At 31.7% G+C, this 14,255-nt stretch overlaps 1 protein-coding gene across 1 annotated transcript; it reads left to right on the forward strand.

Moving 5' to 3' along the window:
* The first annotated feature begins 265 nt into the window (after positions 1-265).
* Positions 266-8,426, forward strand: LOC121220743 (uncharacterized). Its single transcript, XM_041100179.1, has 3 exons — positions 266-571; positions 7,675-8,365; positions 8,416-8,426. The coding sequence occupies exons 1-3, from the start codon at positions 266-268 to the stop codon at positions 8,424-8,426; spliced, it is 1,008 nt and encodes a 335-aa protein (XP_040956113.1).
* Positions 8,427-14,255: the final 5,829 nt, after the last annotated feature.

Genomic DNA, 14,255 nt, shown 5'->3' on the forward strand with positions numbered 1-14,255 from the left:
ATGTTTAAAGTGTGTAGTATCTTTATTGAAAGACTCAACATATCAGTGGTGGAATACATTGATTGTAGTAGTACCGAAAGATCATGTGAACTGGGATTTCTTTTAGACAGAATTCAGGAAGAAATATATTAGTTAGCGATTTCTCGACAAGAAACAGAAAGAATTTCTCGAATTGATACAAGGTCGTATGATTGTAGCCGAATACGAAAGAGAGTTTGTGTGACTTAATAAATATGCTTGGGAATGTATATCATCAGAGGCTGTTATGTGTACCCAGTTTGAAGACGATCTAAATGAAGACATCAAGCTTTTAGTTGGGATTCTAAAATTGAAAGAATTTGTGGTTTTGGTTGATAGAGCACATAAGGCCAAAGAACTCAGCAAAGCGAAAAGAAAGGTAGATTCTGAAGCTCGTGACACTGGTAAAAAACCTATGGGAAAGTCATTTTCTTCACCATCAAAGAAATTAAAAGAATTTCAAAGTCGTGCATCAGCTTTAGTAGGATTCTCGGGGAGAGATAAAGGAAAGCAACATTTGAGTTTGAGACCTCAGGCTACATCTGTAGCGAGTGTGGGTAGTGTCAGAAACAACAAACCTGAATGTCAACAATGTAATAGATGACATTTTAGGGAGTGCAAATTGAAAGAAGGATCGTGTTTTAAATGTGACTCTTATGATCATTTTCTTAGAGACTTCCTTAAAAGATCAAATAAAGAGAAAGCTCAGAATGCTCATTCGAGTAACACGGCTGCGAGAGGGAGACCACCTTGAAATAGTGGAAATACGGGTAATGGTTAGAGTGAAATAAAAGATTCTACTGTTAGATCTGAGGCACGGGCACCAACTAGGGCTTATGCGATTCGTGTGAGAGAGGAAGCTTCAATACCTGATGTAATCACTGGTACATTTTCTATCTTTGATACTAATGTTAATGCTTTGATTGATCTGGGGTCAACGCACTCATATGCACAACTTTAGTGTCGGATAAGAAAATACCTTTTAAGTCAACAGAATTTGTTGTCAAAGTAACAAATCCTTTAGGTCAGTATGTGTTAGTTGATAAAGTCTGTAAAAATTATCCTTTAATAATTTGGGATTGTAACTTTTCAGCTGATTTGATGTTGTTGCCATTTGATGAGTTTGATGTGATTCTAGGTATGGACTGGTTAACTTTGCATGATGCTGTTGTGAACTGTAGACGAAAGCATATTGTGTTGAAATGTCAGAATGGTGATATAATTCGGGTTGAATCAGATAGATTTGATGGTGCATCTAATGTGATTTCAGCTATGTCGGCACAGAAATATGTTAGAAAGGGTTGTGAGGCGTATCTAGCCTATATATTCGATTCTATGATTTCTGAGTTGAAATTAGAGTCAGTTTTGACTGTTTGTAAATTTTTGGATGTGTTCTCAGAAGAATTACCAAGATTACCATCGATCAGAAAAGTTGAATTTTCTATTGAGTTAATATCGGGAACTTATTCGATATCGATAGCTCTGTATAGAATGGCACCTACAGAATTGAAAGAGTTGAAAGCACAGTTGCAAGAGTTGATGGACAGAGGTTTTGTTCGGCCTAGTTTTTCTCCCTAGGGTGCTCATGTATTGTTTATCAAGAAAAAAGACGGGTCAATGTAGTTGTGTATCGATTATAGGCAGCTTAATATAGTCACGATCAAGAATAAATATCCTTTGCCATGTATTAATGATTTCTTTAATCAGCTGAAAGGTACGACTGTATATTCAAATGTTGATCTTCATTTTGGATATTATCAATTATAGGTTAAAGATTCAAACGTGTTGAAAACTACTTTTAGGACCAAGTACAGACACTACAAATTTCTTATTATGCTTTTTGGTTTGACCAATGCACCTGCAGTGTTTATGGATTTGATGAACAGAATATTCAGGCCATATCTAGATAGATTTGTTGTTGTATTCATTGATGACATTCTGATATATTCTCGAGATGAAACAAAGCATGTCCAGCATTTGAGAATAATTTTACAGACTTTGCGTGAGAAATAGTTGTTTCCTAAATTTAGTAAGTGTGAATTCTAGCTCCGAGAAGTTGGATTTTTGGGACAAGTGGTATCAGTAGACGGTATTAAGGTTGACCCGAGTAAAATATCAACTATAGTGGACTAGAACTTCCGAGGAATGTTTCAAAAATCAAAAGTTTTTTGGGTTTAGCCGGATATTATCAGAGATTTGTTAAAGGATTTTTGATTATTTCTATGTCGTTAACGGAACTGCTTCAGAAAGATGTTAAGTTCGAATGGTCTAAAAAGTGTTAGCAAAGCTTTGATCAGTTAAAAGCATTGTTGATTGAAGCCCCTGTGTTAGTTCAGCCAGAGTTTGGTAAGGAATTCGTGATTTATAGTGATGCTTCATTAAATGGTTTAGGTTGTGCTTTGATGCAAGAAGGCAAACTAGTAGCTTATGCGTCACGACAGTTGAAACCGTACGAGAAGAATTACTCGACTCATGATTTATAGCTTGCAGCCATTGTCTTTACTTTAAAATCTGGAGACACCATTTATATGGAGAAAAATGTCATATCTTCACGAATCACAAAAGCCTAAAGTATTTGATGTCATAGAAAAAACTGAATTTGAGACAACGTAGATGGTTCGAGCTATTAGAAGATTACGATTTGATCATCGACTATCATCTAGGAAAAGCTAATGTTGTTGTTGATGCTTTAAGTAGAAAATCTTTGTGTACATTGAGAGCTTTGAACACTCAGTTATTTGATGTCACAGAAAGAACTGAATTTGAGACAACGTAGATGGTTTGAGTTGTTAAAAGATTACGATTTGATCATCGACTATCATCTAGGAAAAGCTAATGTTGTTGCTGATGCTTTAAGTAAAAAATCTTTTTTTACCTTGAGAGCTTTGAATACTAGATTGACATTGATTAATGTTCTCCGTTTTGGTAAAAAAGGTAAGCTTAGTTTACAATTTATCGAGCCGTATAAGATCATTAAAAGGATTGGACCAATGGCTTATCAATTGGATTTACCACCAGAGTTAGAGAAAATCCATAATGTATTTCATGTATTGATGTTGCGGCAGTATCAACCAGACCCTTCACATGTGATTTCACCTGTAGACATTGAGATTCAGCCAGATATTTCATACAGTAAAGAATCGATCAGAATTTTAGCTCTTGAAATTAAAAAGTTAAGAAATAAACGTATAGCTTTAATTAAAGTTCTCTGGCAATGTCACGGAGTTGAAGAAGCTACTTGGGAACCATAAGAAGCTATGAAAGTGCAATACCCAAACATTTTTTGGTAAGATTTTTGGAGACAAAAATTCCTTTAGGGGGAGAGTTGTAACAGCCCATTTTTAGTGATGTCAAAAACAGTGGTTTCGAGACCACAATTTCGACAAGCGAATTATTATTTCAAGGTCTTCAGGATTATATTAAGGTCATATTAAAATTTCGTCAAGAAATTTTAATGTTTAAATACTTAATTGGGTGAAAAGGACTAAATTGTAAAAAGGTGAAAAACTTGAGTTCTATTAGTTAAAGGAGTCCAATGGCCATGACATTTAAAACTAAAGGACTTGAATGGTAAATATGCTATTTAATGAGATAATGGATGTGCATTGCAAGGTTTTATTGTAATTTTGATAGTTTTTAAAGGTTAAAATGATAATTGAATATTTAAAACCTAAATTAAATAAAACCAATTTGACTTCATCTTCTCTAATATTCTTCATCACCAAAATTAAGAGAGGAGATAGCCATTTTTGTGCTTTGAAGGTCCGGTCAAGCTTGTTTCTTGTATATAAGTGATTCCGAGTCTTGTTTTTAATATTTTTTTATGTTTTTGAATTTGTTTGAGCTTAATCTAGCTAGCCCAGGGATTAATTTGCAAAACTGTTAAAGGTTGAGGGACTTGCCATAGATTTTTTGAATGAGCTTTGATATTAATTGATAGATTATGAATCTTTTTTTAGAAATAAACATGTTTTGTTAAGTGATTTTTGGTGAAATTACATTTTAGGGAATAAATTATTAAAAGTATAAATCCATGGGTTTAATTGTGAAATGTTGATAATTATGAGTTGTTTCAAGGTCCTTTATAACAATGATTAACATGGATTTAGGTTAAAATGAGTTATATTCAAGTTATGAGCTTAAGGACTAAATAGTGAAAAGTTAAAATAATAAAGGAAAATTGGTAATTTTGCATAAATATGAAATATGGATTAAATTGAATTTTAGAAGTACTTAATTGATTGAAATCATCTATTTAGATTAAGATAAACCACCTTCGGACTTAAATCGAGGAAAAGCTAATGCTTTGGATTAGTTCGACTTTACATCTACTCCCTAGTTATCGAGGTAAGTTCGTATAAACTGTAATCATTTTAATGTTAGTTAAATTTGAATATTTGTTATGTTGGTGAGATATAGATGAATTGGATTGTAAATGTATCAATGCTATGAGGAATTAACGGATAATGAGTCTCGATTGAACCTTAAGAATTCTTAGGATACGAATGACATGTCATTAGGGATTTCATGTTTCAGGTGCTGGTCTTGAATGTCGTACTGATGCTTGAGGTCTTGCATTTGTTATGGATTCTCCACAGCTCGTGTGAGCAGTATCGTGTAGCTTACATTTCGACCCACAGCTCATGTGAGCAGGCCCATTTCACAGCTCGTGTGAGCATTAATGTAAAGGAAAGGTTATAGTTATATGTAAAGGCACACTATGTGTGAGCTTTCCCGAGTATCTGATGTAATTCTAGATGGTTCAACGAGTAAAGAAAAGGGAACAAAATGGTAAGTATGCAAATGGATTGAATCATGACTTTATGTAAGGATATATGAACTAAATGATGTTAGTACATATAGAAATTTACATATCTTATGGTTGATTTCATTTGTATCATGGACAAGTATACTAACTTATGAGTTGATGATATTATTTAGGCTTTTACTAAACTTATGGCATTGGTGATGAATTATGTTTAATCTTTAAATTGTATAAATGACATGGTAAGTTATGTTTTAGTTTATACGAGCTTACTAAGCACTCGTTGCTTACGTAGTTTCTTTCCTTTATTTTATAGTTTATCAGAAGCTCGATCTATTTGGAAGCTCATCAGAGACCTATCACACTATCCTGCAATCCTTTTGGTAGCTTTTGTATATCTTTGGCCAAGGTTAATAATGGCATGTATAGGTCATTTTGAATGGTATTTAGTGATTGTATAAATGGTAATTTGGTATGTTTGTGCCTTGAAGTTTATGTATGGTTGATGGACTTGTAATGCTTGTTAAGTTAGGTCCTCTTGATCACTTTTAGGTAATTGATGTGCATGGCCCTTTCGGTATATTTGTGATGGTTTGAAAAATGGTCATTTGTGATCAGTTTTGGCACTTATTTGAACTAGGTCTTTATGCATGATATAAGGCAATGTTAACTTGTTTTGGTATGTAATGTTTTGGTATATTTGTGGTGCCTTTGAATGGCATATTGGTTTGATGATTTAGGATGTTTGAAATGGTACATTTATGTGTGTTTGGATGGTGTTGGAACCCCTTGAATGTATGCCCAAATGGTTTGAATGTTTAGGTATAAATTGGATTAGAAATGACTTATTTTTAGGTAAAATTTGGGTTCACACGACCTGGGACGCGGGCTATCACATGTCCATGTGTCATCTGGGAGTTTTTTAGTGTTCAAGTCAATGAGTTACATGGCCTGACACACGAGCTTATGTGGCAACTCAGAGAGTTACACGACCTAGCACAACAGCGTGTGGGGCATCTGAGTGAGTTACACAGGTGAGGACACGGGCTAGGACACGGCCATGTGTCCCTTGCTCGAAAGTTACATAGCTTGGGGTGATGACACACGACCATCTGACCCTTTTTTTAAAATTTTGCAACTTTTTCTTAAAACTTTTATTTTGTTCCAAATTAGTCTCAAATTACTTCAAAGCTATTTTTAGGGCCTCGAAGGCTCGATTTAGGGATAGAATGTGTGTGATTGGATAAATTATTATATGTTTAGTTTAGTTAAATTCTATGATGTTGAATGTTTTTGGTTGTACGGTAATGCTCCGTAACCCTAATTCGGCGATAGAGACGGGTTAGGGGTGTTATATATTCCTTCTTCAAACTACTGGAGAGGATGAAGAACAAAAGAAAATGAAATAGATTCGGGAAGGAAAATCGTCATTGGGAAGTCATTTCCCAACTATTTATAGCCCTTCCCGCATTATTACCAACCTTAAGAAAACCATTCATTTCTAATCATGTTGTCCCCCCCAAAGGAACCAGTTGGTTACATTCTAATCGAACCAGGTTTGGTTCTCAACCATGTCCAATTCAATTTCCAGTTTTCTCATTTCTTTCAATAGAGGTTTCTAACTTGCGATCTCTTTCAATTTAGTCCCCCAATTATTTCAAGTTTCTGAGTTAATTGGAAATTCGGGTGTTACAAGATTGTTAGTTGGGAGTAGCAACAATACAATCGAGATAGGTTTCTTAGTGTAGTTAATGATTAGCGAGTCAATGAACCGTCGTTTTAAGCATTCACATAGTTTTTAGTAAAATGAAAGAAAGTTAGTTTAATGTTTTTAATTGTTAATTTATAATAGTCTTAATACAATTTTTATATTTGGTTTGCATTAATAATTTATGATTTTATTAGATTAATAATTGCTTAGCTAGTCAATGGACTTGATAAACACATAACCAATTTGACAATCCCTTTGATACGATCCTTGAAATACTTCTGCATTTTGTTTTAATTAAAAACTGAATTACAATTTGTCTTGTACATTTGCAATAAAACCCCACTTTTTTTTTCATATTTATTATTTTGCTTATTTCGACGATTGCACGCCAAGGTGGTCAAAGTTCTTGACTTTCCATTCATTGATGTGAGATAAAGTTCTTCCCCCTCCCGATACATCTCAAGTTGAAGTACCCTTTGCTTAAGGATATGAGGAACAACCAGAGAATGAAGTTGAAAGTGAAGTTGATGTCGATGCTGATGCCTCTAACCCTGCTAACGATGTAATTAACCCTCCTATTGCTAAATCCCTAATTGTGAATTATTTTGCTCGCTCTGAGAATTAAGTATAGTTTGTATTTAAATTGTTTTTAATTAATGAACACGATGTAGTTTTTGAAACTTATGTGATTTGCTTATTATTTAGAAATATGATAAAATTAATAGAATGTGTAAGTACTGAAGATTAAATGTGTTAATATACATATTAGTTACAAAAATTTTACCTTATCACTCTAATTAATCATTTAAGGGAAAGTGATCAAAATAAAAATAATTTAAAACTTTAATGATAAAATTGAATTTTTTATAATTTGATGATGAAAACAAAACTAATAGTTAAGCGAATAATTCTACAATTCAAATGCCATGTTTGGTTGGGTGTATTGGCATAGCCAATACACCCCTAATCGGTGGGCCCCACTAATCCCTCTTTATTCCGTCATTTGGTTCAATGTATTGCTAATACGCGTGTAATACATTACTTTTCTAATCGGTGAAAACCACCGATTTCTAATCCCTCTCTTTTGCCCAGATTAGATGCCTTTTCAGTTTCCCCTCCCTGTTTTACCCTATGCCTCAACCCGAATCCAACTCCATTTTCTTCTTCACTTTAAACCCAGATCAAATCTGCCTCTATTTTTAAAACTAAAGAGAACCCTTTTTCTTCTTCACCATCTTTCATCTTTGTATCAATCTTTTCCCTTTCGATTTTCTTAAATTCTGTGGTTTCAATCTTTGATGCTTTCAGTTCAAAAGATCGGGTGGGGACGGTGCTCCAGTTACAAGTGCTCTCACTTGCTCTGCTCTTCTTGCTTTACTCTGCTTTGGGTCTTTTAAATAATAAGAAAGGTTCATACTTTTGGCCTGATCCTGTTCTTGAATTAGTTCTGCTTTTAGCTTTTGTTGAAGAATTTTTGTTGTATTACTTGCAAAGAAATGATACAAGTGGGATTGAGAATAGATATTTTGATCTTTTATGTGTTCCCATAGCAATTTGTGTGGTTTCAACAATGTTAGAATTGAGATCTAACAGGTCCATTTACTCGAAATCGGTACGAGGTATTGGGTTGATTTTACACGGAACATGGTTTGTGCAAATGGGATTTTCATTTTACACTAATTTGATGGTTCATGGATGTAGCTTACATGAAAAAAGTAGAGGGAATTATACTATTAAATGCAGAAGTCACCCTGATTATCATAGAGCAAGGTCTATTGCCACATTGCAATTCAATTGCCATCTTGCTTTGCTTGTGGTTCTGGTTGTTGGGATGTTATCGCTTATTGGCAAAAGAAACGGTGTTGCTGTTGGTGCTTCAGGGGATGGTTTGCGGTATAAGCCATTAGGGGCTGAAATACAGCTAATGGATAGTAATGGGGGGAATTTCACTTTGGATTCCGATGATGATCTCGATAGTGGAATTAAAGAAGAAGATGATTTGGTGAAATAGAAGTCGGCTGTTGTGGAATTGGGTGGTAATGGCCATGCTTCACATGTCTGAGGTAAACATTAGTGGTTTCTTTCAGATAGCTGGGTGAAAAGCATTGTAATTTTATTCTTTTGTAATGATATTAGTGAATAAGTGATGATTGACTTTGCATAAACTAAAATATACCTGTTTGTTTGTTGTTTTGGTCAATGAGATTTGAGTTCTATTTCGTGTTCTATCTGATTTTGATTCTCGTATGTTAATGCAGTTTTCGAGTTTAAAATTGTATTGAGTGGTTGCCTATATCATAGTATTTGACATGATTGTAATTCCTTTGGATAGTTGAACCTTTTCCAATATCTAGTCATACTTTGGATAGTTAAATGGTATTCGGCACTTGTATGTATTTGGAGAGTCATACTTCATAGTTCATGCCCATATTTGAATGATGTTTATATTTTAAAAACTTCTAAATAATGTTTATTTTGCACTGGTTTGTCATACTGGTCGGGTATTTGTTCTATTCTCATTTCCTGAAAATTAAGTATTTAAGTCGTATCTGCTCTCAGTAGGATGGCTATCTTATGTAGAACAAATCGGGATGCTCATCTTACAGTTCTTTTTCCTTTCCCTCTATATTCCACTGTTCTTTTAGTTCCAAATAAATGGCATTTACTTTGTTGCAATTAACTCGCAGATAACTAAGCAAATTCAGGCTGTTAACGAGGTTTACAAGTTTCACAATCTTTCCGAGTTCTATAAGGTCAGTGCCGTTATAATTAATTGCCAAGTCTAATCAATACTTCATAAAATGCAGAGCAATGATCTTATTCTTTGACATTGACCCAAATACCCAACAGGTATGCTATGCCTTTACTTTCTACATCATTACATCTATTCTAACAAAGAAATTGTTTGGGATTAAGCTTTGGGTTGTGTTGGCTATCACTAGAGCTTCTGGATTGTTAAAGCAATTGCTGGTTTTGATTAATTACATCTATGGTCTGTCCAATAGGAGGATTGAATTGCTTTGCACGTCATCAAGGTCTTTCCTTTTAGAGTTTCTAGTTTGCTTGAGCTTAAAATGTGGATGTGTTTTAGTAGCATTTTGTCTTTATATGTTTCTTACAAAAGTTCCTCTTATGTGCCTTTTACTTTTGTGAATCATGAGGATATTGATGGAACTTGAGCTTCAGTTTAGGTTTCTGGATTGGAGTGTTTCTCCTTGTATTAGGGCTGTTAATACCACCCTGTGTTTATCTCAAAGCTAAAGATACGAGGTGTCAAACTATATTTCTTTCTGCTTTCATTTAAATGGTGCCTGCTTGCTACTGCTACCATTACTGTGTTGAAAACCTTGTTTCTATAGGAAGTCTCCAATGATACCGTAATGTTGTTACTGACTATTATTGCAGTGAGTGTTGGAGCATTTCAAAATTAGTTCGTTTGATTAGTGCTTTTTTTTTTGCCTCATATTTTGTGTAGATAGCTGTTCTGACTTGCTTGAGCATCATATGTTTCATGTATGTTGACTGCATTGTTTCAGTCCCTATATTGTGAGCCAAAAATTGGAGGTTATGCTATTTCACTGCTGCTGCTATTGGCGCTGCTAACTATGAATTCTATTTTTATCTTGAAAACAGGTTGTGGTGGTTGATCTAGAGGCGTATACCTATGACGATGAGGTGCTAAAGAAAGCTGAAGCTATGGGCAAGCCATGTCTTGTGGAGATATATGCCAAAGAAGACAGTTTCATATTTACAGTTGAATCTACTGGTGCGATCAAAGCTTTTCAGTTGGTTCTTAATGCTATAGAAATCCTGAAACAGAAGCTGGATGCAGTTCGCCTGTCTGAGGATACTGTGGAAGCTGATGATCAGTTTGGTGAACTAGGTGCCCATATGCGAGGAGGATGATCTGCTTGTAATTAAGAACTAGCCATTGACATTTGTAGGTTTCAGAAAAAGCGTGTTTACATCTAACTAACTTCCTTTTGTTTAAAACTCTTGAGATATTTTGGGTAGAACAGACTACTTGTTTTCCTCGATGAAAATTGTCAGCTATATGCCATCTGTTTTAAACTTAAAAGCCAGCAAAGCATGGACTGGCAAATCTTACTTGTTTTGAACCGATACAGTTGAAACTAAATTTTACTTAATTTATGTAAATCTTGGCGGTCCAAGAATTCTCTTATCAACTTAAACATGAAACAAGCCAAAATAATACAATGACACGTTTAATAATCGTCTTCCTTGGCACGTATGTTTGGAACTCGGATTGAGTGTTTATGCAGAATATAATTCTCAAGTTATATTTTGATTTTAGTAAATTCATATAAGAACATTTTATTATTAAGAATTTTATGAAATTATATATCATTATTAAATTATATTTAATATTAATTATTTTAAATTGTATAAATTCATATAAGAAAATTTATTATCAAGAATTTTATGAAATTATATATTATTATTAAATTATATGTAATAATAATTATTTTAAATTATACAAATTAATATAAGATAATTTATTAGTTATAATTATTTTAAATTTTATTAAATCATATATTTTAATTAAAATATATTTAATATTAATTATTTCAAATTATCTTTTATAGTATCATATATTATGATTTGAGTAAATTCATATAAGAATATTAATTATTAAGAATTTTATTAAATTATATATTTTAATTATAATATATTTAATAATAATTATGTTAATTTATATTTTATAGTATCATATATTATGATTTGAGTAAATTCATATAAGAATATTGATTATTAAGAATTTTATTAAATTATATATTTTAATTAAAATATATTTAATAATAATTATGTTTAAATATGATTAAATTATTTATTATTGATAATAATAATATTATTAAAATTTAAATAACAATAACAATAATCATTTACCAAAACAAATTTATGCTAAGGGTATTCTAGTCATTTTAATTTTTTTCATTATGCTATTACACCTCTATTCCATTCAACCAAACACAAGATTACTAGTACGCCTCTATTCCATTACATTCAACCAAACAGTTGATTTGCTATTACACATCTATTCCATTACACCTCTATTCCATTACACCCCTAATCCAATACACCTCTAATCCAATACAGCAAACCAAACGTGCCCTAAATTTTTGCTCAAGGATATGAGTCTACTTTATTATTTATTAGGTATTAAATAACTTTTTCCCAAAATTTGAATTTGGACCTAGGCTCGACAGAAATTTGGACTTTGGACCTTTTGGATCAAATAATTGAAAACAATATAATTTCAATTCCAAAAAAAATTAATTTTGTTTTTCTATTCCTCAAAAGCAATTTTCAAAGGTCCAATTAGAATGAAATTATTTTATTAATTAACTTCAAAATTAATTTATTTTAAAATAAAATACAAATGCTCAATTCGATTAAGTATGAAGTTAATTCCAAAATTCAAAATTCAATCTCAATCTCTGATTTAAAATTAACCTTTTAAATCTCATTCTAAAATTCATTTGAGATTTATTTTAATTCTAAAATTAGATTAAAAAGTTAACTTATTTTCAAAAGTTGAGATAAATCCAATTAAATCAAATCAAAGCACAATAAATTAAAAATTTAAAATAAAATAAAATGTTTATATTTTCATGATATTTAAGTTTCTATAAGAACTATATTGATTGGATTAATATTTAATTGAGAAATTTATATAAAATTAAATATATAATATTATTTAATTGGAAATATTTATAGTATGTGATGATATAATGTATGGTGGAGGTCCTCGAGGAAAAGTGGAAAAGAAAATAGTGGTCAATGGCAATCATTAAAAGGGAGAAGTAATGTGTTAATAAATAAATAAAGGAAAAGTAAAGAGAGGAGCCTAAATGACGTTTAAGGAAAACAGGATAAAGGAAGTAGTTGAAATTTTCCTAATCATCACTCCTGGATCTATTCCCTTTTATCTTTCTTTCTTTCAATTAAATCAATGTTAAAAATAGAACCGTGTTAAGTTTTTCTGTTACTATATGTTTAAGGGGTGAGCCCACTTAAGATTATATTGATTAAAAAACAATATATTAAATAATAATTGGATAATTAACTGGTTTATAACTTTAGATGAATCAGCTTAAATATAAAGAAATAGTAGATATTTATAGCCTTCCAAGTGTTTCATGCATAGTTTGAATATAAAATGGGAAAAGATGTTAGTAGATTTAATATTATATCCCCTTAAATGATTAAGTTTAGCTATGAATACCGTAACACCACGTTGGGTTGGGTGAATGGATTAGAGCGCGAGTGAATGGAATGGAGTGTTATAATCAGTAATTTAATTATTTGGTTTTATGGAATGAAATAGAGCTATAATAGTATTCTTGTATTTGGTTGAATGGAATAAATATTGTAATAGCATAAAGAAAAAAACTTAAATGATCAAAGTACCCTTAGCATAATTTTTTTTAGGTAGATTATTGTTATTGTTATTAAATTTTAATAAGTTTATTATTAAATATAATTTAATAAAATAATATATAATTTAATAACATTCTTAATATAATTATTATTAAAATATGAATTAATAAAAATCATAATATATAATATTAGAAAAATAATATATAACCTACATTATTACTTTTAAACTGCAATGCATATTTAATATGCTAAAATATCCTTAGTGAAAAAAATAATTTAATTATCTTCTAAACTAAAAAGCAAACGATTAGAAATAATAAATAACTCAAGAATTATATTTTACATCCAAACATAATGTTCATACAGTTAACAAATACATGATGTCATTAACTTATATGTCATAATCTATATGTTAAATTTTACAACATCAAAAAGTTACAACAGTGTGTGACATCCTATCATGTCATTATACCAACCAAATATTACATATACAAAAAGTTACCGAAACACCACCAACACAATCATGGTTTTTAATGGCCATAAATAAATTTTCTCACCCATTCCAATCACACAGAAGAACGTAAACTAAAGAAAACAAGCATTTACGTTGGATAGCCTAGAATTTTGCTTAACGCACGATAGTGCTCATCCTCAGTTAATCCTTCTATTTCACATAAGGCCAAATATAATTTTTGGGCACTTTCTTGAATGACCATTTCTGACTTCCCTTGAATTAGCATTTCGAAGGCAATGCTCCTACTTAATTTAAAGCCAACAGTTCGTACGTTTTCCCCTAATAACGTGGCAATATTAGTAAATGAAGTATAAATTTTTCACTTAAATAATAAATCTTTTTATTTATTCTTTGAAAATGTGGAACCATCTTGGTTTGGCTTCGATGTTTACGATTGTTTAGTCGAGACATCCATCTTATCCAAGGAAATATCATCTTCGCATCCATGGTAATTGTTTCTTTCTTCAAGATTCTTTATAGTAGCTACATCCTTAGCATCTATTTCTCCATCAATATCTGCAATTGTTCGAGCATCTTTGTAACACCCCAAACTTGGCCAAACGTTATGGCTGGATCTAGCGATGTCAGATGATAGGGTGTTTGAAAACCGTGTCGTCATGTTAAAACCATTTCTATTGAATTCCTTATCTTAATATCTTATTAGTTACAAATTTTCTTTGCTCACTTAATCGATAGTTTCAAAACGTTATTTGTTTACAGAAGCTTTAAAAACAGATTAAATAATCGTGTGTTTAGGAAAAAAACATTTGTTTCTTTTGAAAACCAAAGTTTCCTACTACTAGTAGCTGTAATCCATAAGGTAAAGATAATTAAAACCCAAAACC

Source organism: Gossypium hirsutum, chromosome D09 (assembly GCF_007990345.1).
Source record: "Gossypium hirsutum isolate 1008001.06 chromosome D09, Gossypium_hirsutum_v2.1, whole genome shotgun sequence".
In the NCBI taxonomy this organism is placed as follows: Eukaryota; Viridiplantae; Streptophyta; class Magnoliopsida; order Malvales; family Malvaceae; genus Gossypium; species Gossypium hirsutum.

Bases quoted from the DNA above. Each gene is read 5' to 3' on its own strand.
- LOC121220743 (XM_041100179.1), top strand. From the start codon at position 266: ATGTGTACCCAGTTTGAAGACGATCTAAATGAAGACATCAAGCTTTTA. The intron at 572-7,674 runs GTGGGTAGTGTC...CTTTAAACCCAG, and splicing joins AGGCTACATCTGTAGCGAGT to ATCAAATCTGCCTCTATTTT.